Raw genomic sequence first — 25,221 nt, 5'->3', positions numbered from 1 at the left:
TTGATTGAAGAAAATATAGCCATTCCTACATGTGTAGAAATGCCATTAAAGTGATATAAGTTAGAGTTTGTTAAATATAATTTCAAAGTTACAGGCGTATAAAACTCCACGTGAAACTGTACTCTACTACAGGTATCATGTATGTGACTACACCTCCAGATTTATATTACACATTGTCCAATCTACATACTTAAATGTTAGTCTGTATTTTTCACTTTAAACGGATTATTTTCATTTAATTTGTCTTTAATGATCATTTGAGTTTTTTTGCCATTATTTATAATTTATTCATTGATAAATTATCCTGCAAATAACAAACTCTTGATACATCACTCACCAAGGACCACGTCAGCATTGTGAAATCTAAATACCCTGCAGGATTTTTAGGAGTACCTACCTTTAATAAGACATGTAGATCCAAGATCAAAATTTAGTTGTTTTTTTTTTTAATCCCTTTATTAATTGTCTAGTTTAGTTCTGTTTTTATTGCTTAATTACACCAATCAGACTCTATTGTAGCACTTTAAGGTTTCAATCAGAGATGTTACATAAGCTGAGTGACCCTGTGACAACTGACTTTTTGCAGTGTACCCATTCATCTTGTGCATGTGCATTCAAGTTCTGTGGATAAGGTTGATGGACTGAATGAGAACTCACCCAACCGGTTACATGTAAGCAATCACTCAGCTTAATCTTATTTTTTTTCCCTTTCTGCGAAATGACTCTGGTTTGGTGCTACGCCCTTCCTGGACCACAAACTGACAAGTGTGAAGATCTTTTTTCTTCTTTGCATTTATGCCTATGATTTTCTACACCCAGTACTATGTGCTCTGCTCTTAAATAGGTTACAAGCTTGAAATCTTGGCCCAAGGGGAAAACATGTGACAGGGCAAAAATAGCTTTACTCTCTCCCCTTGGAAACCAACCAGAATGCAGAAATAGTAGTTTCTGTTAAGCAAGATATACTGTAACCGTGTCCTGTGTTCTAGTTTGTGATGCCCTCAGCATCCTTAGCAAATAATCTTATTGAAAATATTTTATTTTGTGGAAATATCACAGAGGCATTTGAGTGAGGGACATGGTTCTTCTAATAAAAATTGATCTGTACATATATATATATATATATATATATATATATATATATATATATATATATATATAGCTACTTGAGTGTCATTCAGTGACTGACATTTCCTCTTAGTGTTTGGTGTCTGCAGTCTCTACTCTTATACAAAATGATGATATACAGTAAGACAAAGATCTGTATGTTGGATATATCACTGATGTTAACTGTCTTATTAAGAGGAATTCTCCGCTTGCTGGAGGCAGTAAAATAAGCTTAATCACAAGTGCCTGTATCATAGCGGTAAAATAATGAACTGCAAAATCTTCAAAGGGTGCTTTTGTCGACTACATTATATGCACTCATTTGCCTCACAAAGACTGGAGAAGTAATGGTGAACTACAACTTCCATGTTACTTTGCTTTGGTTGTCATGGTAACGTTTGACGTCAGCCCTCCTTTTCTCCGGCAGTGCCTTGGACTGATGTGATTGGAAGGAAACCCCGTGGACTGCATTCAGTCGGGCGGCTGAGAGAATCAGCTGTGGCTTGGTAACACTGACATCTGCCAATACTCAGGTATGAAATGACTTGCAGCTTTTTAAAGTGCATTTTGAAACTCGTATGTATCATCTTAAGGTCTTCTGACTTTTCATTAATCAGACTAGCTATAGAGATTCATTGTCTCCAGTTGGTAGCAGGGTTGCGTCTTCCGGCGACGCTCATCAATCTAAAGAACAATGGCATGGCTAGCTTAGCTAACGTTACATTGTGGGATATGGCTAATGTCTGGTTTCAAAAGGAAATGGCAGACGGAGAAGGCGTGTCTGTCGAATAATTGAAGCTCTGAAATTTTGGCACTCATACAAACGGCACATTTTGTTTAAAACGAGGGTATTTAGCGATTTATTAATTAAGCGGTATGATGCTTGTCATCTTAAATTGAAAGTTTTTACAATTAGGTGCCTAGTGTTGAAAGGAAAAACGAGGTTAATTGAAATGTATTTTCTTGTGTGCCACCAGGCGAGCAGCTAGCTTAGTTCAACTGCGATACACACCTTTTTAAAGGCGTCGCGCCTACTCAGCTGTCTCCTGTTTTTCCTTGTATTCTTGTAGTTAACATTGTGTGTAGATATTTTATTTGAAATTGTGAGCATGACGGGCTACCTATGAAGTAGTCACGTTTATGCAAGACTTTTGCTTGGCGTTACTCTTTCAGGAAATAGACGGGGCCATACTTGAAACGAGTCACGCGGGCCTGAATGTAGCGGTTGTTTTTTTCATTCACTGAATTGCGTTTCTACGGTGAGATTGTGTGTTTGAGTTTGCGAGAAGCGCTTTTGGGTCAGTATCGACTACAATAGTGACTTTAATGCCAGTATAATGTGTCCAAGCACGCTTTACTTTGCGCACTTTAGCTTCCGCTTTTTGGGCAAGCCACAGGTACAGGGAAGGGTGTGGTGTGTGTACCGGAGGAACAGAGAGGCGAGCCAGCAATACAGGATTGAGTTCTTATTTTTGTCCGTACGGTGTCCACTAAATTCTCTTGGCATTATATTATTCTTATCATCCCTTCTGCACATCTATTTGCTGATTAAAGTCGATGCATATTAACATGGTGCATTCTGCTCCTAGGCGAGGGGTACACTGACGGGCAAAGATCGACTTCCTTGTTCACACACTTATGCTCTTACGGTTATAAGAAGTTGTTTACTTACGGATAACATGACGGTTACAATAACTTTTAAAATTTCCTAGCTTATTTGGCCAAAGATTGGAACTGAAAAAAGAAATGCATTATTTTCTGTATGTTAGGATGGATCTGAACACAACACACTACACTACATGTACTGGAATGGAAAAAAGGGATTGATTTTTGTGTAAACCCACTGGCTGTTTTTGATAGGTCAATCGGATGTAAGCTATTGACATAGTAATGACAATTCCTATGTGTTGATGTGTGCATAGTCTACATAGTGCTTTAGGCTGTAAACTCTAGCTGGTATTCCACAGTTCTTCTGTTACAAGTCTACAGGATCTCACATTGCCCTGTAACTTGCAGGGCTAATACTGTACAAGATGCTTAGGTGGCTACTTGTAGTGTTGCTGTGCAGGCTTTGTTGGCATATTAATTAAATAGATCTACAGCTTTGTTTACTGGTCTTATTTAAGCACAGATATCCCTTAAACAGAAATATCTCAGTTTTTTTCAGTCGGTCACAGTCTTTCTTTATGACTATAAATAAATCCTTCAAATGACAGGAAAAACTTCCACGGTATGCATCATTGTTGTTCCTTGTAAAGGTACTGAAAGACGGGGGGGAAACTCAATTAAACGTGTTAGGTGATGTGTGCAGTTTTTTTTTTTTGTTTGTTTTTTTAGGACCCACATTCATTATTGTATTTCCACTTTGACGCATTAAATGACCCTGAAATGAAAAATTGTATCTGCTGGTGGAACAGAAGAGTTGTCATACTACTTTTTAACTTAACTGATTTCAACCTTTTCTATGTTCCCCATTCTCCAGTGAACAGTCATGTCTGAGGCACCTCAGAAGGAACTGGTGCAAAAGGCCAAGCTGGCCGAGCAGGCTGAGCGTTATGATGACATGGCTGCTCTGATGAAGTCTGTGACAGAGGAAGGCCTGGAGCTGTCAAACGAGGAGCGCAACCTGTTGTCAGTGGCATACAAGAATGTGGTGGGTGCCCGTCGGTCCTCGTGGCGCGTGGTCTCCAGCATTGAGCAGAAGACCGAGGGCTCTGAAAAGAAGGTAGCCTTAGCCAAGGACTACCGGGAGAAGATTGAGACTGAGCTGAAAGAAATCTGCCATGATGTCCTGGTGAGATTCATTTATTATTAATTCATTATTTTTTCTTTTAGATTGGGGGGGTTAAGAGACATGGCTGAGATTGTTTGGACATTTGCAGTGGAGGGATGGTGGATGGTGTGGTACTAGGAAATGGGCTATTGAAGCTGAAGCTAGTAGTGATGAGCAGAAAGGCCTCACAACAGACTAATGGATGGAGGAGATGCAGAGGGTCAAGAGAACCTTTGAAATGATAAACTCAAAGTCATGAAAATTTGTTACACATATACTTTTAATATGTTGCTGAAATCTTTAAAGTTGTTGAGGCTGTGGTGATTTTCCACAGAAATATTCCACCAAAGGCACAGGAAAAATAATGGGAATTTGCTTAAAGATTAGCATGAACTGTGTTCCCCAGGTTGGGGGGGGGGGGGGGTGTAATAGAAATAATTCAGTCTAACAGTACACCATCCTTGCTGTGACCTCAATGCTAGAACATAATTGAGTTATTGTTAAAGATCATCTCGGCAATAGTGGTTTGCATTTGACCTTACTGATGTATGTAATGAGTCTATCAGCATCTTCTCATTTGAATATCCTAACATACTTTACTTGTCCTCTTGGCAAAGTCAGCTTTGCTGTATTTTTACTTTTGTACCATTGTGGAAAGGGTGTTTATCTTGATGCCCAAAAATATGATTACAGAAGTATTCTGTAAATATTACAAAGATTGTAATGGAAAGAGCGCGTATCTTTAAGACTAGTACTTATACAGCACACTTCTCTCCATTTTTTTAATTGATTAATGAAAGCACTTTCTATTACAAACTTCACCAAATCACTTACACATTTACACACATACAAGTACATTTTTATACACTAAAGCGCCTTCTAGCATTAACACTCCAATGGATGCATAAGGGAAAACTTGGGGTTCAGGGTCTTACCCAAGGATACTTTGATATGCAGAACAGAGGAGCCAGTGATCAAGCCACTGATCATTTCAATTGGTGGAAGACCCACTCTACCTCCTGAGCCACAGCCACATCTTAATAAAAATAGTGTACATGTACATACGTGTACATACCTTAATAAAAACAAGCAGGTGAGATGTTAGAACGCTTTTATTTTTATTTTAGTGGACACTCAATACAATAGACAGCTACTTGGGGTTTGTTAAACCTGAGTAGCGAAGAGACCGCGAGGGGGTTGAAAACGATGTGCCGGGAGTCCGCTGTTCTTGCCGGCTGTAATAATCCTCGACCTCGCTGTCTGCTATGGAGCTGGCGGGTCACAGATGTCTCCGAAAACGTCGGAGCGCGTTTGGAAATATATGATATCTTGATAAATCGAGCATATATTTGAAGTTTACACAGCTACATTCTCGCTTGAAAAGAACTTAATAGTTTATTTTGTGACCCAGAAAGAGTAATATTTAAAAGTTTTTAGCCCCGCTTGTCCGCCATTGCCGCGTTTGAGTTTTGGACGAAATGCATTCTGGGATATTTAGCTGTACCAAGTCCACACAAGTCACCACCGATGCATGCTCGATAAAACGGGCGGAGCGAGAACACATCCGGGACTTTTTCGCGTTCTCGGCTTGATGCGTACTTCGAATTGGAACAGTACTTGGTCTCCGACTGATGACGTATCACAAGTACACGAGAAGGCAAGTACGCATATTGAGAAAGGCCCTTTATCTTTAGTTACCAGGGACAACTTGAGTCTCTACTTTGGACTGTCCAGTTGAAGTAAACTCGAGATTCCAAGTTTAGCATGCTGGGAATTAGGGATGTTCCTGGCGACTAATTTCTTTGTCAACTAAATGAGGCAAAAAAAAAAAATCAAGTAACTGGCTATTTAAAAACAAAAACACTCAGATTTCAGGTTAAATTTAAGAACCGTTCAACTACAAAAAAAACTCCAAGCAAAGGCTTTTTTAAAACGTTAGTCACATTCTTCAGTAATGAGTCATGCTGCCCAACTGTGAGGCACCTTGCAATCATGCACTCATGTACCCTCGGGGCTCCTTTGGGTAGGACAGCACCTGTCCACCTCAGCTAGCTCCTTTCGATGTGGAGGAGGAATGGCTCTCTTCTGAGCCCCTCCCGAGTGACTGAACTCCTCATCCTATAAAGAAGGGAAAGCACATCCACCTCTCAAATAACGCTCAGTTATGCTGCTTGTCTCTCTGATCTTTTTTTTTTTTTGTCTTTAAAAGAACTAACAGTAATGGTGTTAACAAAAAAATCAGGCCAAGATAAATGTTTTTTTGGCGTTTCTTACCAACTACGCTTGATCTGGTGACAGATGTTTGCATAACATTAGGACACGCTATTCACCGGCAGTGGTTAGAAAGTAAAATGTAAGACAATTAGATTAAACAACTATTACATCTGGTACCAGCTAGTGACAATAGTAACTAGAAAGTGCATTTTCTGAAGAAACTGCAGTGTGAATGCTGAAATCTGAATGTATTCACTGAAATGAATTAATTGCTGAATGTTAAGTTAAAAATGTTGAATGAGCTGGAAAATACAGAATTTTTAACCTGAAAACAAAAGTGCAAAACTTTCGAAAGCTGATGTTCAGACAGAAGAAGTTGGAAAATAGCTGAACATGTTTAAAATGTAAATTAGAAAAAGATGAGTAATAACAAAATAAAATTTAGAGTCCGAAAACATCTGAATGAATATTAAAAGTTCATATTCTTTGAATCACTGAATGACTAAAATGTGATCCCTCCACTTGGCTCCACACAGTTTAAAAAGTTTACAACTCTGAGCTTTGAAAGACACGCTGTTGGAAAGAGAACAACAATGGCTACATTTTGAGGGTAAAATGATGGCTGTAGAGCAAACACTGTGGACACAGCAGCAGTTGAAAGAGAAGTGTTTAAGATGAATCTTGGCAGAGTGAGAGACAGAGCTAGTTAAGCAGGCAGGTGTGAGCCTGGTTGCTATAGTGACTGCACCCAATGGCTCCATACACACGCACACAGACATGCGCCTCACTTCTGCTGCTTAAAATAAACAGAAAAGTCAGCCCGAAACAAATCCTTCCCAAATGAAAAGTACAAGTCGTATTGACAAAATTCTGACCCTGAAAGAGTTGGAGGGAAGAGGCTGAGCATTGGTGACATTTATGAAAGAACCATAACACCTATTACAATAATAAACACATTGGATGAAAGAGGGCAGCGATGGCTACGTTTTGAGTGTAAAATCATATCTGTAGAGCAAACGCTGTGGACACAGCAGCAGTTTTAAGAAAAGATTTTAAGATAAATTTCCCCCCTCCTCCCACTCTACCAGGAGTCTAAAAAACATACGGAATAGATAATAAAATTTTAAAATAATAATAAAGATTAGAAGAACAATACTGTGAATGCATTCACAGTAGCATGAATGCTTGAAAAACGCTAATGATTAGTTGACTAATTGTGCATGTCCCTACTGGGAATATAAATGCACACATGGTTATCTGTTTGGAGGGTTACAAAGCCCTCATCTTTCTTTTGGCTTGATCAGCTTGCTGCATCTACATTCTGTTACCAGATGAAGTATTTGTATTTTTGAAAAAGATGCATTTGTTAACTCCACTAATAGTTTACTTTTTCTACTGATCTTAGCCACTTGTTTTTGTGTTAACTATTTTTATAATTTTTGCAAACATATTAAGTACTCTATCCATCTGTCGGAGCTCTGCTTCTGTTCATCCCTTTCCCTGCGCATTATCTGCCCGGTGACTCATTGAGCCCTAATCCTATAATGACAGAGGCTGAGCTACAAATGTTCTGGCTCACTGCTCTCCACTTCCGCCAAAAAGCCTTATGGGGACTGAAAGAGAGAGCCAAATGGGCACATAAGGGGTGTGGGACAAGTGCACCAGCAGTGCGTACTTTAAGTGGACTAGTTTGTGTGAGCTTTCATCTGGCCCAGTCTAAAGACATGTTTATTCCTGTTCTTAGTAGCAGGACAAAAAAAGCTGTTGTCACAGACAGTGCAAACATTACTGAGGATGCAAAATATTTCACTTAATTTCTTCTTTTAAGGTTGGTTTTAAGCAATGTGATGTTAGTACTTGTTACATAATATAATTGTAGCAGTGAGTGCTCCTGCCTCATGGTGCCTGCACAAACACGTGTGCACACACCCTGATGCTCACTCTCACTGGCATGAATAAGATGAGGAACCACGTGTTAACTGGAAGGAATCTCCATGCAGACATAGTTTGTGCATTACTGTCATGTTTAGAAATATTAAGTTATTCCATATTTTAGTAATAACTCTCTGTTCTTAACTTGGGGATAGAACTTAAGATAAAAATGTAATGAAAGCAGAGTTGCTGCTACGTTGTTATTGGGTTTGTTTGTTTGTTTTATTTACTCCCCATCATGCCATGGTTGTAGTTTTGATTTTAGCCTTGCCAGTGGCCCAGACCTACATTGACATCCCAGAGGGCTTCTCTGTTCAGTCACATCAGTGTAACAGCACTCACAAAATGCTTTTAGACCATTTTTGTAATGTATTTCCATCTTGCAACATTTATTTTTCCTAAGGAACAAAACTCAGCTCATCATGTTTTTGGAGGTCATATTTAAGACCTGTGAAAACATACAAATCAAGATGTTATTTTAATGGAGGTTTAACATTTGGTCACCAATGCTACAAGGAACAATTCTGCTTTGCCATCTGTAATCTCTTTATTGCACAGCTCTTGTGAGAAGTGCAAATGGCCAGATGGAAACTACATTAAAATTAAAGTATTCATTCATCGTTGTATACAGGCGCTTTGAGTACTCCGGGAGAGTAGAAAAGTGCTATATAAGAATCAGTCCATTTACCGTTAATGTTTGATATCGTTTCATTGCTCTTTAATATAGCACATTACCAAGGCACACTCCCACTAAAGAAAGGTATTCTGTTCCCTGCCTGCTAGTATTCATGTTACCCTCAGAACTAGGGTACCAAGTGGTGCATCCTTGTGTGGTGAAGAGCCGAGCTGGGTTCTGAGTGACCTACTTCTAAGCAAAAGCTCATCAGGAGTTCAGCAGCCTGGCTTTCTCCTCTTCCTTCACCCCTGTTGCTTTTCATCCACGCCCTCTTTTTTCCTCTGCCACAAATTTCCCATCTCAACATCTTTACTCCACACTTGTCCATTCAGCCTGTCCACGTTTTTGTTTTTAATTGGACTAGGCAGAAATGCCTTTAGCTTCTCCTGTAGGCTCAGGAAACAAGTGATGAGTAGAAATTGAATATTAACAGCACGTGATGTAAGAATACCGTTTTTTGTCAATGCATTATGCATACATTTACAATAAAGGTCACAGATGACTGCTGCCGTTTTGGCTTCAATGTTGTAAAACGTGCTTGCATATAGGGCTGTGCAATATGACCAAAATGTCATATCCCGGTATAAGATGTCTATCGTCCTGACAACGATATAAATGACAAAAATGTAACATTTTCTGTAAATTCTGTGAATCTCGGGCAGCTCGACTTGCGTGAAGTGTTTTCAGCTGGGCGTTGTGTACCTGGAGTCGAGTGTTTCAACCGATGCGTGAAACTATACATTTTTAGACATAAGTTGTAATGGCCGCAATTTTCTTTGAGTATTTATTACACGGCGTGCTGCGGGGAAAAGCCTGTTCTAACATTTGAGTCTAAGGTTTATTTTTTGGCACCTGATGGCTCTTTCTTTGCTTCTCATCTGTAAACACTGCATACTGTTTCACGTGATTCAATTTATTTTGAAAAGTCTCAACAGAATCTTGAGCTTTATTGTGAAAGGTTTGTGGAAAATAAACAAGCGGACGGCGGCGCCACGTGATGGTTTTACCGTCGTTGTTGCTAACGACAACGCATAAAAACAGTTGCTTGTCCGTCCGTATTGTGGTTATATTAAACATAAGAGAAAGAGAGAACTTTAAGAAATTAATATAGCCACTACAGTGACCATCAAAACGATGAAAAAATATTGCCGTAAACAGATTATTTTGCGACACCACGAAACAAACGATAGCGGAAAATGAAACAATAGACGTTTTATATCGTCGTCCGATATATATCGTTATATCGAACAGCCCTACTTACATATATTAGAGAACATGTTTTATATGCACTTTGAATCACCTTGTTGTTGAATTGTGCTATATAAATAAACTTGCCTTGCCTATTATATTAAATATCTTAGTCCATTGTTTTCTAAAACTTTGCTGTCTGTTTTTGTTTTCAAACAGGGTCTCTTGGACAAGTATCTTATTCCAAACGCTACAGCAGCAGAGAGTAAAGTCTTTTACTTGAAAATGAAAGGCGATTACTATCGCTACCTAGCGGAGGTGGCTACAGGAGACACCAAGAAAGGTAAGCTCCATTTCAGTATGGTGATGGTTTAGATCTTTGGCTGACTGAGATAAACTGAAATATACATATTAGATAAGATATCAGTTAACTTGTGAAAGTATCGGAGTGTACTGAATGACTGTGCTCTTTTCTTTATACTATTCTTTTGTAATTATATTTAAACCTTTTTCTCTTAACACCACAGGGACTGCACTTTATTTTGTTGACTTGTTACAATGACAATAGAGATTCTGATTCTGAAGTGTCAAAATGTCCTCCTTGAGTAAGAGGTAGGATGAATGTACTAAGGGCTAAAAGATCTTTGGTAGTTGCTGTCAGTTTTTAGAAAACTTTGAAAAAGATTACATTGAAGCATAGGTTCTTTTATTTTTATTTTTTTTTACATACAATACCTTTTATTTGGTCTACAGTGACCAGCTTGGATTACTTGAATATTTTTCTTGGGATCAAATCATTATGGTCCTTTCAGGGATTTCCTACTTTTTTTTTTTTTTTTGACCCAGATGGTTGGGGGAAAGAAAGCATGCCAGTGTCTACAAATGAGACCGATGCATTCCCTCTTTGATGGTCTCTTTAAAGTTACTAAACTCTACTAATACTGGGAACATGGCTGAAAATTGTATTTTATACTTTTATACAGTCTAGTTTTATATTAAGTTCTGTTCTTTTTAAAATGCATAATGGAAGTCTGTGCAGGTCCCCATGGGTTAGACCAGTCAGATGTGTGTGTGAACAGGACAGGACATCTGTGGTAAATAGTTTGAAAACGCAGCTCCACTGCCCTTTCCTTTCTCTTTCAGGCATCATTTCAAATTCACAGGAAGCCTACCAAGCCGCCTTTGATATCAGCAAAAGTGAAATGCAGCCCACACACCCAATCCGTCTTGGTCTTGCCCTTAACTTCTCCGTTTTCTACTATGAGATCCTCAACATACCTGAAGAAGCCTGCAAGCTCGCCAAGCAGGTAAACTCATTACTCCACATAGCTTCTGTTTACATTTCTGAAGATTTTAAAGTGCTAACTGTAATGTTATTTCTCTGCTATCAATCTTTGAGGACTCAAGTGTAAATTTGCTGTTAAATACAAATGACAGCTAAAACCTGTGTACACAAACACAACAGCTTGTTTTAGGCTATCGAAATCTCACCGAACTGTGTTTTTGAACCCTGTAGGCCTTTGACGACGCCATTGCAGAGCTTGACACCCTGAGTGAAGACTCATACAAAGACAGCACACTAATCATGCAGCTATTGAGAGATAACTTGACGGTAAGTTACATTTCTTAAATCTTACTACTGAAATGACATTTTTCTTCACAAAATGATTTACCTGACTCAGACTAAAACTTTGTGGTCAGCTCTGGTAGTCCCAAATAAGTTATTTAACATAGGTCTGTATTTTAACATTCCTTTAAGATTAGATGTTAATGATTTTTGCTGTCCTTGCATGTTTGCCTTTCCTCTGCCGGGTCATTAATTCCTTTCTTCCCACTTACTGCTCCTTCTCTTTCCACAGCTGTGGACCTCGGACAACCAGGTTGAAGGCGAGGATTCAGAGCCAAGAGATTGAGCCAGACCCCCGTAGTCATCCCTGTTGTCCTGCCATTGTCCTGGCTCATCTTCATCATGATCATCAACACTGAGACCACCTAATTTTGATCATTGTCATCCAACTCTTTCCATCTTTTTTTCTATCTAAGGTCTCTCAGTACTCATCTCATTCCCATCGGTTTACTATTCCTTCTTTTTGTAGTAACTGTGGGGAAAGGGGAGGGGAATTCAAGTGGTGTGGTGGGAGGGTAAAAGTGTTTGGGTTTAGATGTTTTTGGGTGTTGCATTATTAAGGTGCTGGGTGAAAGGGCAGTTTCTTAAACTCATGAAACATGCAGCAGGTTAAGTTTGTAGAAGTAAGAAAATATTTAAGCTGTATGTGCTGTACTACTCATTAACGGTGCTGTTTTTGACCATCCTTTGACACATTTGTGCTTGACAAAAACAGGAGCTGCCTCCTTATATTTGAGGTGACAACAACTGAGTTTGTACATGGCAAGGGGAATAACAGCAGAGGTAAAGACAGTGAAGATGTGATTGGGAGAAGGAAGCCAAGATTTAGTTGGAAGACAAGGTTACATTCTACATACTGTTGCTCAACTTTCTACTCTTACTATCTTTTTTGTTTGTTTTTAGTAGACTGCTCTTGTATTTTTATGCATCAGTTATGAGGTATAGAAAACTTTGAAGAACAAAAGAGCACGAGCACACAAGCTTGTATTGTTTTTGTTTTGTATTGGCACGGCAGTTTAAAAAAAAAAAAAGAAAAAAGGAAAAAAAAGAAAAAGATCCATCTGCGTATCTAATTAATGCTTTTTCAAATTAAGACATTTTGTTTTGTTTTTTCCTTTTTCTCAGTACTTGCCTGAACTGCATGGTGGTAAGAAGTAGTTTTTGGAGGAGTAAAGAAGGTTGTTGTTGGGTTGGTTAGCTTTGTCTGTCTTTGGAATTTTCTTACAGGACACCCAAGCATAACTGTAATTTTTGGGGGAAATGTGTAATTTCATGTAAGTGGAATAAAAAAAATAATTAAGTTTAATGTGTCCATTTCATTGCTACATTGGTGGGATTTGTGTTACAAGTTACCACTATACCCACCTTTTTTTCCACGCAGCAATATAAACGACATGCAGAATCTAATATAATGGATTAGTTACAAATACCGGTAAATAACTACTCTACAACACAGACCACATCTGGAAATTGGAGATGGAGAAATTCAAACACTAAAACGCCTTATACACATCTGAAAGCTATTTGATGGGATTTAGAAGTACACGTGTTGTTTAGCTGAAAATACTTGAAAATCTAGAAAAAGGAAAAACGAAAAATTTGTGCTGCTCGGCTCCTTGGGTGTGTCTGCTGCTTCACTACCTTAGCTGTGAGCGCCCAGAGCACAACCATGTCAGAGAAATGCTGAGTTGCTGCCGCATCTTTCAGAACCAACCCTCCAGTGAACACGAGTGCAATAAATGACACGGGAGTGTTCCTGCAGACGTTTCCCTCAGCTTATCTTCCTTGTAGTGTGACAAAGGTTACATGTTCACTGCATGTGAAGGATAACGCTTTATATTTTAGATAATGTCTTTAGTTTTCCAGGACTTCGTCCCAGTAATCAGAAAAGGCAATGGCTGACCGAAACGTGATGGAAGTAGCGTTGTTTAGGACACCAGGTAGTCTCTGCCCCAAGCGTCCGTGGTCTGTGCTTTGCCACCACAAGTATGCCCTTGTTGTTCCTTTTCCCCTCGCTTTTATAGGCGAATAATCACAAGAAATTCGTGAATACACGCCAATTAGAATACAATGTTGAAGACATAACTGAACATATAAGCCTCGTAAGGTGTAGAAAACAGTAAATCTTAAACGTTTATGAGACAGATTATGCGTCAGATTTTTAATTGTAAATTAAATATAGAGTTCAAATATCGCGAGATGTGTGACGTCAAGCATTGGTAGCAAACGCGCCGTGGTTTCGAGTGGAACAGGGAAACAACCTCCGCCGACCTTTCTTTCAATCCTGTAATCCGTCTGCGTAGGGTGTGCTCTGGGGCTAGTCTCGGCACACATTTTATTATGAAACAAACCAAAAGCTAGAGAGCACACGCAGACATATTTTTATAAGAAAAACAAAAATCGGTGAAGCAGGATTTGATTTGCCAACTCAAGCAACGCGAAGAAGACGCTGCCAACGGATAAGAAAGAAAGACGGAACGAGAAGAACGTTAGCAAGCTAAGCTGTTAGCCTCATTGTTGAAAGCGTGGGCGATTAACTTTAGCCAGGTATATTGTTAACTACTTGTTTTTTACGTTGAAGTCAGTTGTCCTTTCAGGCATACGTGTTAATTATAACATTTGTTTTGCAAGCTACCGAAATTTGAGTGCTGTAAGTGATTGCGAAAATTGAAATTTCAATTTGGGCCAGTCACATCGGTTAGGCCACGCTCCGACATTTTGCTAATCACGCTAACTAGCCCACGTTGTTAACGGTTAAGCGATAACTGCCTGCATTGGTGTAGAGACGGATATAAATAATCTCTCAAATCTTAAAAGGCTAATTTTGGTTGACGATTGTCCTCAAAATATCGAACTTGCAGTTGAGACGTAGCCTGAGAACACGCTTCGCCAGCCATGAATCCCAGCGCGCCTAGCTACCCGATGGCCTCCCTGTATGTGGGAGACCTGCACCCAGACGTTACCGAAGCCATGCTATACGAGAAATTCAGCCCGGCTGGACCCATCCTCTCCATTAGAGTATGCAGAGACATGATCACCCGTCGCTCCCTAGGCTATGCCTATGTGAACTTCCAACAGCCAGCTGACGGTAAGTTTACCGCGATCTATGTAGAGCATGTAAGGAAATGTGGTACTGACAGACTCCATTTTGAACATGTACCGTGCTACCTCGTTTTATCTTTAATTTTAAACATGTGCTTTATTAAATTATCAACATGCCATACTACTAGAATAATTAAATTACGAAGAAAATGGAAGTAAGTGCAACATATTTGTTTATTTGTTTTAGCCGAAAGAGCTTTGGACACCATGAACTTTGATGTAATAAAAGGCAGGCCTCTCCGTATCATGTGGTCTCAGCGTGACCCCTCACTGAGGAAGAGTGGGGTGGGAAACATCTTCATCAAGAATCTGGACAAATCCATCGATAACAAGGCCTTGTATGATACATTCTCTGCATTTGGAAACATCCTGTCCTGCAAGGTATCATCCTGTGGTGCCATTTCTTCTGGCTGTGTTTTGTATATGAAATCAACTAATTAGCATGACTAATGATTGGACCGTTTAAAGCCTGTAGAGTTTCAATTGTGTGGAATGCATGTTGTTTGTGAATGGTTTTGACCTCCTAAAATCTTCCTTCTCCAAGGTGGTTTGTGATGAAAATGGCTCAAAGGGTTACGGCTTTGTGCACTTTGAGACCCATGAAGCTGCTGAACGGGCCATTGAGAAAATGAACGGCATGTTGCTCAATGACAGAAAAGTGTAAGTGTGCCTACTGTTGTACAAGTCTGTGTTTGAAGGAGTGTGATCAAAGTTTGTGTGTGACTGCATCTTGTTCTCCTGTTTTGCCTAATGTACTTTGTTGTTATAGAGCTTAGTTTTAAATCGTGAGGGAACTGAGCTGATAGGATTTATTACATTTTGGTTTGAAGCAGTGAAGTTCACATATCGCAGTAGCTCTAGAGTTATCACTCCTTATTACATAAGCTGTATGTTGTTTTCCCAAAATGCTCTCTTCAATGTCTGACGCTCATTTTACCAACATAGGAGGACTTTCACCCCATTGTATTTGATTTAAACTTTATCAGAATATATTTTGATGAAGTTAGAAAATAAATTTTGTATGTCATGTTATTAACAGATTTGTTGGACGATTCAAATCGCGTAAAGAGAGGGAAGCTGAGCTTGGAGCACGAGCCAGAGAGTTCACTAACGTTTATATCAAGAACTTTGGCGAGGACATGGATGATGAGAAGCTGAAGGAGTTGTTTAGCAAATATGGTAAGATGGCAAGATTTCAGAGACACACTTTTAATAATCACAAATGCTGTTAGTATGATTTGCTGTGTTATGTGTTGATTAGCTCTTGTGTTTTGTAGGGCCTGCCCTCAGCATCCGGGTTATGACTGATGAAAGTGGCAAATCCAAGGGATTTGGCTTTGTCAGCTTCGAGAGGCATGAAGATGCCCAGAAGGTTAACAGCTTTGTTCTTTCTTGGGGGGCGGGGGACTTTTGGTATCTCCAGAGGCTTTGAAAAAGGCACTTGCTGTAGTTTATTCTTTGAATCCACACCTAATCATGACTTTTGTTTTGTTGTAGGCTGTAGATGAAATGAACGGTAAAGAACTGAATGGCAGGCAAGTCTATGTGGGCCGTGCACAGAAGAAAGGGGAGCGGCAGAATGAGCTCAAACGCAAATTTGAGCAGATGAAACAGGATCGCATGACCAGATATCAGGTTTGTTGGCCCATTTCTTGGTTAGATCACTTTCATGCACCACATTGTGTCACAAGAACAATTTAAGGAAAGCTATCTTGCGTCTGATTGGTGCAATATTTAATTTCATTGCTGTGATGTTGGAGCATAACCTGAAGGACAGTAGCAGGAATGCTGAACTACCGTCCAACAGTTTCATTGTGATTTTCCATGTACCAGGGTGTCAATCTGTATGTGAAGAACCTGGATGATGGCCTTGATGACGAGCGTCTGCGCAAAGAATTCTCCCCATTTGGCACCATAACAAGTGCTAAGGTAAAAGCTTTGAGGGGTTTATTTGTGATCGTGAAATTAACAAGGCAATAATTAGACAAAATGCTAACCTATTTTTTTGTTTCCCTAGGTGATGATGGAGGGTGGACGGAGCAAAGGCTTTGGCTTTGTGTGCTTCTCTTCTCCAGAAGAGGCCACTAAAGCTGTAACAGAGATGAATGGGCGTATTGTGGCTACAAAGCCACTGTATGTGGCCCTTGCCCAGCGGAAAGAGGAGCGTCAGGCTCATCTAACCAACCAGTACATGCAAAGGATGGCCACTGTTCGAGCTGTGCCCAACCCTGTCCTTAACCCATACCAGCCTGCTCCACCTTCAGGATATTTCATGGCGGCTATCCCTCAGGTGAGTCAACAACACCCTATTTAGTACTTTTCCATGACATAAAACTCTGTTTTGGTCAACTGTACCAGTGTGCTGTGTTTTTTGGAGTAGCAGTAACTAATGACATGGCTTGATTCTTCTCAGGCTCAGAACCGTGCTGCATACTACTCTGCCAACCAGCTGGCCCAGCTGCGCCCCAGCCCCCGTTGGGCTACTCAAGGAGTGCGTCCTCAGCGTAAGTGATTACATGTAGATTATACGTATGCAGCCTTTACTTAAAAAGAGCTAAAGTCTAATGACTGTTTGCTTCCCCCCCATCCCCCCTTTCCTTCTTTTAGACTTCCAGAACATGCCCAATGCTATGCGCCCAACAGCACCCAGGCCTCAGGCCTTAAACACCATCCGTGCAACCGCCACCACCAACACCCAGGTCCCACGCATGATGGCTTCTCAGCGTATGCGTAAGTATTTTATCTTTGACTTGACAGGAATCAGATGCATTTAGTCTCCTCACGAGCCGATGATGAGTTGATGCAGTTTTGATCAGGCTCCTCTTGCTGTTGTCATTGCAGCCACACAGGCGCTCAACCAGCGCCCTGCCAATGCTTCAGCCGCCGCAGCCCCAGTGCGTGCCATGCCCCAGTACAAATATGCTGCTGGTGTGCGCAACCCTCAGCAGCACATGGCCTCCCAGCCACAGGTCACCATGCAGCAGGTAAGATATCAGTGGATGTAATTCATAAATATAATTGCTGCAAATTTTCTAAATGTACACCTTCAGGATATTCAACATTAAATGCAGTTGTACTGATTAATTTTTTTATAATTATTAATTTTATTTCCCCTCTCCCCAAGTGGGGTTCAGACTTTAGAACCTGGCACAGTTATGTGCTGCTTAATAAGCAAAAAGTAATACAAGTATTCATGACTAATATGGGTCATTGTAATTCACGGTCTGCTTCAAGTGGTAAAAGTGTGGTTGTGTAGTCATTAACCCCCCCCTCCTCCTTCAGCCGGCAGTCCATGTCCAAGGACAGGAGCCTCTAACTGCCTCCATGCTGGCTGCAGCCCCACCTCAGGAACAGAAGCAGATGCTGGGTAAATAATTAGTTCAGATTATAAGGAAATAAGTGTAAATGCTCATGGCACGTTATACTCGGTATTTAATTGTTGACTTCGTCCTCCCCTTTAGGTGAGCGTCTGTTCCCTCTGATCCAGAACATGCACCCCAGCCTGGCTGGCAAGATCACTGGTATGCTGCTGGAGATTGACAACTCAGAGCTGCTTCACATGCTTGAGTCACCTGAGTCGTTGCGCTCAAAGGTTAGTGAAACAAGTAATTTCTAATAAATGTGGTATTTCGTAAAGGATTAAATTGCTACAGATGGCCTATGCACCTCATAACTGATGTTTAATGGGAAGTGCAACATATAAATTGGTTTCATAAATGTAATGCTTTTGCAGGTGGATGAGGCTGTTGCTGTGCTCCAGGCCCACCAGGCCAAGGAGGCTGCTCAGAAGTCCTCCACCCCTGCTGGTGTTCCCAGCGTCTAAGGTGTGTTCTCAGGAGAGACATTTTAGGTTCATTCATAAATTGTTGGTGTGCAAATCATATTAAAGAGAAGAAGCAAATGTGTATTTGAGCCCTGTGTTTTTCTCTCTTGCAGATCGAGCATTTTGAAACCTGCTTCACCGATGGAAAAAGAAAAAAAAACTTAAACATTGAAAAACCTAAAACTCTGAAAACATCGCAAAATGATAAATTATTTCTTAAAAAAAAAAAAAAAAGAAAACGATTGACTCTGCCAGGTCTAGGGATGGTTTGACTAGACCTTGATCATAAACAAAAATTTGTTGAAAAAAAAAATAGCAAAATAGAGAAAATTGAGATAATTAAATTTGAATGCATTCCTCTGTTTTATGTCATTTTACTGTGTCAGTGCTCAGAATATCCACCCACTTTAGGAAGGTGGCAGCTGGGCATCTTGAAAGGTGATTTGTATCGTAAACTACTGGCTGTAATAAACTCAATAAATAATTTGGGCTCTCTGTTTAGTAAATTACTGCAGTTGTCAACAGCTACAGGTCATACATAATTATTTGCTGTCAAGAGTTGATTTAATGTATTGGTTCTATTTTAAAGCACAGCCAGCTTTCCTCCACCAGGTGTCGCTCTCAGGCAGCAGTTTCCAGATTACACACTTTTCTGTGAACTATGTCATCATACATTTGATCTCATGCTTGTTTCGCTAAAAAAAAAGGGCCTGCTGGACTACATGCAGAAAAATTGACTATTAAATAAAAGGACAAACAGTGTGTTGAATTGATTAGTATCCAGACTGATTGGATCCTGTTTTGTTCCATAGAAACTTTTTCCTGGAATAAAAAAATGTTTCACTTTTAAAATTCTGATAATACTGATTTAAAAAAAAAAAAAATATGAACTTAACATTGAAGGTTGATAGTGGGGCAGGCTTGAGGAAGTGTCTCATCAGCTCTTAACAATTGAGTTGGATAAGAGTTTAAAGCAAACAGTTGTACTCTTATTTGTTTTGTAATGTGTGGAAGCCAATTGCTGTGTATTTTGTTGCCCTTGAAAGGTCAGCTTAATGAAGCATCAGCAAATGGAAAAACGCTGTAAAAACACAAAACAGAAGTGTGTTTGGGGGGACGTCAATGTGACTGAACCAAAACGGGAAGCATTGCACTGAAGCGGAGAACACTTGTGAAAGAGGAAAAAGTGCACAGCAATGTGTGCTGTAATCGCATGATTTATATTATACTCTAGTACATGTTTGCTATTAGCCGTTCACTTTTGGCTTGTCACTTTTGTTTTTTCTATTTGGTGGTGTTTCCTTTAAATGCAGTGCATTTGACCTTTCAGGGACACCATAGGTATTCTGATGAAGAGTGCTGAACCCCTGAGTGGGTATGTGTGCTGTCATCTGTTTATTGTATCCTGTCTTGAAGTTTCTACAGTTCTTCTTACCTCACAATCTGTGTTCATGTTCCTACACTACAAATTAGTGAACTGTTAAAATTATTAATAGTAGTATCCCATCTTCTGTCTTACTCATTGACACTTTCCAACCACAGCAGAGGGTTTTTGTATGATTTCGTATATACGAAGATGAGGCAGCAGTAAGAAAAGAGTTCCTGTTTCTTCGAATGTCTGCAAAACATTTTATCAATCCAATGTTCCATTTTTGTGCACTTTTGGATGTAGTTGTGAGTCAAATGCTTATTTTTCCTAAAATTTTGGAACAGTGCTTTAATCTCACCTCCTCACACATTCCTTTTTACCTAGAATCTGTGTTTTTATCAGGACCATGGTGATTACTGCCTGATTGCTCTAGTGGACTAAAATATCTTTTATACATAACCCCAGCTTCTGGCTTTATAGATGCTCTAGGTTCTTTCTGCATCTCCCCTCACACTTGCCTGATTTAGTCCTTGCTTTAAGCTGTGGGACATATTTCAAAACCCAATCCAGTACATGGGTGACCCAAAACAATGTTCCACTGGGATTTCATAGGATTATCCAGCTTTGCTGCTTATGGTGTGTGTTCATATCAGTTTATGGTTCACAGAGGAAGGATTTTCATTAAATACATTTCATCCTCACTGAGAGATACATGTAAATCACCATTGGTGCTATATGTGCCTTCAGTTCTCAGAGGGATCTTTGTGTTAACTATGGTTGTGGTTTTCTTTTGGGGTATAAGGATTAAGTTCTTGTGTAGCCTGATTAGTCCTGTGTAGGCAGCTATACAATGTACAGCATAAACAGGGACTTTGTGCTTACACTGACCTGCATCTATTTAAAAGCCTCCAGCTTACCCTAGATTCCAGCTGCCACATGATTTTCAGTCTTATTCAGACTTTTTGGCAAACTGTCCTATTAATTATCTATAATTGTCTATAAGGAATCCTAGCTTCAAATATAGACATTTTTTTCCTTTTTGGTTTGTTTTAATATGGCGTTGAGGGTGAAAGTTAATTTAATAATCAGAAGTGTAAAATTGTTATCCACTCACTTGTCACTTCGTCTTGTGTGTGCACCTATGATGTACAGTGTAATCCTCTCTTGCATGGATTAGGTTTGTATGTTTACAGCTGACCTGTCTGCAAGATCTTTCATGTGCTGTAAGAAACCTGTTCTGGTATAATAATAATAATAATAATAATAATAATAATAATAATAATAATAATAATTATTATTATTATTATTATTTAAGAGTAGTAGTGGCCAATTTCCATGTTAAACAATGAGTAAGTAAGCCATGGTAATAGAAACCAATTAGTCCTATGCAGTCAAGTTCAGTTGTCCAATAACTGTATACAAGATTTTCTGGTCCTGTGGACCCGCTTTCCTCTAAATCTCGCGATATGATTTGAATTTCCGAGCCAGAACGAGAACTGTGAACAACAGAGCGAGCTCTGTAGGAGCTGTTGTCGTTCGAAACGGAAAGGATAGGTGGGACCGAAGACAGAGGAAAAATAAGTTGGCAAGTAACTGACGGCACTGCAGTGAGACCAGGGATTAAAGAACTGAAACGTTTTCTGAAAAAGAGAGCGTTTCTTCTTTCCTGCTGTCTCCGGAACAAGTGTCACTAGCAACAGACGGTACGTTCTCATCGTTTCTAGCTAACCTGGCTAACTGGTAGCCAATTGCTACCGTTCGCTGTGTTTTGTACTTAGTTAGCTGACTTGCTTTCTGGTAACCGTCAGCTAGACAAGCTATAGAAAATTTCTTGTGGCTCTTAGCTTTGTTTTGTTAACATCACGTGCCCTGCTTTACGTTTGGACACGTGTAAGATATGGTGATAATTGTAAGAATAACGTAAACTGTCCTTAAACACAGTGCACAATGCAGCTAACCGAGCTGTGAATCTGATGTCATTGAGAAGTTTAGTACGTTACACCGACTCGTGGTATTATCACTGCGTTTTTGTTTTTTTGTTTACTCAAAATAGCTACCAAGAACTATACGATTGCAATACTTTCTGTTTAGCCCATTAAAGGCGTTGGACTTCCTTTAATCGACGTCAAGTACGAAGATAAAAATCGTGGTTTCAGAATTTTCTAAGGTTTTGTCCGTCACAGAGAGAGTTTACTAAAATGTAAACCACAGATCTGTGTCAGAGATAAATTTCAGCTCTTAGGCACTGACAGCTAAACATACTACTTTACGGAGGCTGTGAATTAGTAAGCGATTAAAGCACTTTTCAGTAGTAGTAGCAGCAAGAGAAAATAACTGTCGTTAGGTAAACCTTGGTAGCATCAAACTAAATCTTATAAGTTGGTATGTTGGGCTCTCACATATACAAGTAAAATAAAAACATTTTTGGCTCATTTACTTTTCCTAGTCCTTAGCATTTCTTAATTTGCTATTCCAATTTATTTAATATGCCACCGTGAGCTATGATGTTGTAGTAAATGTATTCATTGTATGTACAAAAAATTTAATGTCCCACTTCCCCCAACTGTTATCCGTTTTGATAGTTAACATAACATGATTTGCTTAATGCATTGCACTTGCTCAGTCACTGCTGATTTGGACTGGTGACACTATACAAAAAGTATGAGGGATTATTGAGAGAAACACCTAGGAGCCATCCAAAACTTATTTCACTCCACAGCACGATTTTGTTATGTTTTATGACACCTATGTGTGCTTTGAAATATATTCATGTTTGGAACAGCTTCATTGATTTAGTACAAAATGAAAGAAAAGGTCATTCTTCTTCTGTTCCCCGTTTCATCAGTTCGGCTCTGTGTTTGAGGGGAAAAAACAAACCGTGATAATTGCAAAACGTGTTACTGTGTAAATTTAAGTGTAATAAAATCTTTCTGCCAATTGGCTAAACTGTCTAAACTTGAAGATGGAAAGATGTTAAACCAAGAATTCTCGAAGTCAAACTGAAAAATCTGCAACTTGAAGTTGATGACAGTTGTTCAGATGCTAGGAGCTCACCCACTCATAGCATTACAGCTGTCGCCACAAAGTAAACAAACTATGGGGGAAAAACAGTAGTCAAATCAGAAGAATTAGAGATAAAGTTGAACATGTACACCTTGAGAGTTGGATAATATCTCTAAATTAAAAAAAAAAAAAAAAAAGTTGTAACAGATGTTTCAAAGTGTTCCAAAAAAAGTACATCTTCAAATTTCATTAGTACTTCTTGATCTAGGATAGCTCTGATCACATTATTGATAGTGGAAGTTGCTCTGTTGAGAAGTGAATCATTTTTGTTTTATGACGGCTTCACTGCCCACTGTCGCCTACTGTTGGTATCATATTGTTGGCATACCTGCCAGATAAATGACTCCAAAGATAATCAAACTGTGAAAAGTAGAGCTTGTATCAAGAACTAGGTCCTTTAAATTGGATGCCCTTGTGGTTCTGGTTTGTGTGTGTTGTGTTAATCATTTAGCACACGTTTTGCATTATCCATCTTATCTGGGATGCTTCTTTGATATAATTTGCAGAGATCAAGCATCTTGTTTTTCATCATTGATTTATGCTTGTTTACTCCTTTGGTTACATCATTTTATGTTATATTTCATATATAAAGAAATATAAATATATATTTATATTTCTGCCTCTTCTATCTTTTCTGGTTTTGTTACATTAATTTTTAATCAGACATTTGAGTGGTGCATTTAGAGAATCACAAATTACTTCTATAGTTAAATGAAAATTTAATATAATTTCATAATATACATAGAAAATTGTATTTGCTTTGTCGCTCAATGGGAAAGCTTTCTACTGGAAAGTCCTCCAGATGAGATCATTTTGAGGTTAATACTTTTATTGTGCTTAATAAGCACTAGAGTCTGCTCTCTGGAGTCATCAGTGTTTGGGTGTGAGAGGCCACTATGAACTTGGCAGCATGTTGCCTAGACCTGTGTGTTCTTCCAAAGAAAGGTCATTAGCCCACCATGATGATCTGGACCTTTATTTTCTGTGTGTATATGTCAGGACCCCATGACCCCCACAATTATTCAGATTTTTTTGTATTCAAAGTAGAAAAAAAAGCATTGAATGGTCAATTTGAAGGAGTATATCAGTGCAATTTTGGGCACCATATGGTTGAGAATAACATTTGTTTTTGGAACATTGCTTCGCTCCGTATTACAGGACTGTTTAGGACATAAATATAACCTTGCTTTCTTGCTGTTTTTGCTAACATTAATACTTGAACAACCAACAGCACATTCATCCATAACAGCCGGTATTTTAAAATGTATTTCACTTTCCAATAACAGGCCTTATAGATGGACATTAACTGCAATAATAACATGAAAGACTGGTAAGCACTTGGTGAACATTGCAGTCATAATCGGTTCTTGTTAATCCCATAAAATACTGTCCGGTCGCATGCTACACCTCATCACGCACAAAATGCAGGGATTCTCTACTAGACCATCTTCTTAAAGTGCCCTGCATGGTTTGGTCGATTCTTCACAACACTTGCAAACCACTATCCTCTTGTAGTTGCACTTTTCTGTCACCATATGGCAGCGTCAAAAAAAGAAAAGTGAAACATGCTATGTTGTGGACTAATCTTTTTTGCCTCTTTGATTTTTAATTTTAAAAAAACTTTTTTTTTCACCTTCCTTCTCTTTGTAATGAACTCCATTTTCTTTCTCTTTCCTGTTCAGACAATTAGCTTTCTGCCTACACCTAGCATTGTTGCTATCAGGCAGCGACCCGTCAATGTTTTGGAGTGTATGTAAGCATCAGTGCAATGGTTACATACGCATAATCCTTTGTTATGGCAAAGCTACAGAAACGGAAAATTTTGGGAGACAGTAAATACTGCAATATCTATATTTTGAGTAGTGCTGCTACTCGTTCCTCCAGCACATTACTTTAACATATTGAGTAATCTATTACTCAGCAGGCCTGCTGTAGACATTTGTGTTTGCTAGCTATGAGTGGCTGATTGCTATTCATGATAAATGAAAATGTAGTGAAGGAGGTTATTGAAGTCGGACTCGTATTTGGATGCTCTACATATTGCTTTTTGATCTAAACATGTATGCAGTGCAGTCACAATTAACATGTAGGCCAACTCTTGGACTGCTGTGAAAGACAGATTTACATCGTTTTAGAAGAGTCGCTGATATCAGAGGTTTTTCTTGCACCTCTCTGGCATGGATTTTAAATTATTATTTTCACCCTGCACAGTATAATAGAACTATTTCCCTACTTCCACTATAATTTTGGATTCTTTTGTGTTGCATACTTGCAATTTACTCATTAATTTCTCTCCATTTCCCACCCTCTTCCTGAGCTGTTAGCTCTGTCAGCTGAGCAGAAATGC

At 39.2% G+C, this 25,221-nt stretch overlaps 2 protein-coding genes across 2 annotated transcripts; both read left to right on the top strand.

Moving 5' to 3' along the window:
* The first annotated feature begins 1,514 nt into the window (after positions 1-1,514).
* Positions 1,515-12,823, top strand: LOC309717634 (14-3-3 protein zeta/delta-like). The gene is made up of 6 exons (XM_082552349.1): positions 1,515-1,640; positions 3,590-3,901; positions 10,110-10,233; positions 11,034-11,197; positions 11,407-11,502; positions 11,750-12,823. Exons 2-6 carry the CDS (start codon positions 3,599-3,601, stop codon positions 11,801-11,803), a joined length of 741 nt encoding a protein of 246 aa, XP_082408475.1. The 5' UTR covers positions 1,515-1,640; positions 3,590-3,598; the 3' UTR covers positions 11,804-12,823.
* Positions 12,824-13,752: 929 nt separating this feature from the next.
* On the top strand, positions 13,753-18,937 carry LOC309717633 (polyadenylate-binding protein 1A). Its single transcript, XM_082552348.1, has 16 exons — positions 13,753-14,064; positions 14,379-14,605; positions 14,807-15,000; positions 15,164-15,279; positions 15,659-15,798; positions 15,897-15,991; positions 16,117-16,254; positions 16,453-16,548; positions 16,637-16,909; positions 17,033-17,123; positions 17,227-17,349; positions 17,461-17,603; positions 17,902-17,986; positions 18,081-18,211; positions 18,353-18,443; positions 18,556-18,937. The coding sequence occupies exons 2-15, from the start codon at positions 14,413-14,415 to the stop codon at positions 18,440-18,442; spliced, it is 1,908 nt and encodes a 635-aa protein (XP_082408474.1). The 5' UTR covers positions 13,753-14,064; positions 14,379-14,412; the 3' UTR covers position 18,443; positions 18,556-18,937.
* The last annotated feature ends 6,284 nt before the right edge of the window (positions 18,938-25,221 follow it).

Source organism: Aulonocara stuartgranti, assembly GCF_965226115.1.
Source record: "Aulonocara stuartgranti genome assembly, chromosome: 11".
In the NCBI taxonomy this organism is placed as follows: Eukaryota; Metazoa; Chordata; class Actinopteri; order Cichliformes; family Cichlidae; genus Aulonocara; species Aulonocara stuartgranti.
Note: the sequence above shows the minus strand (reverse complement) of the source record. Positions and strands in the feature narration are given on the sequence as shown.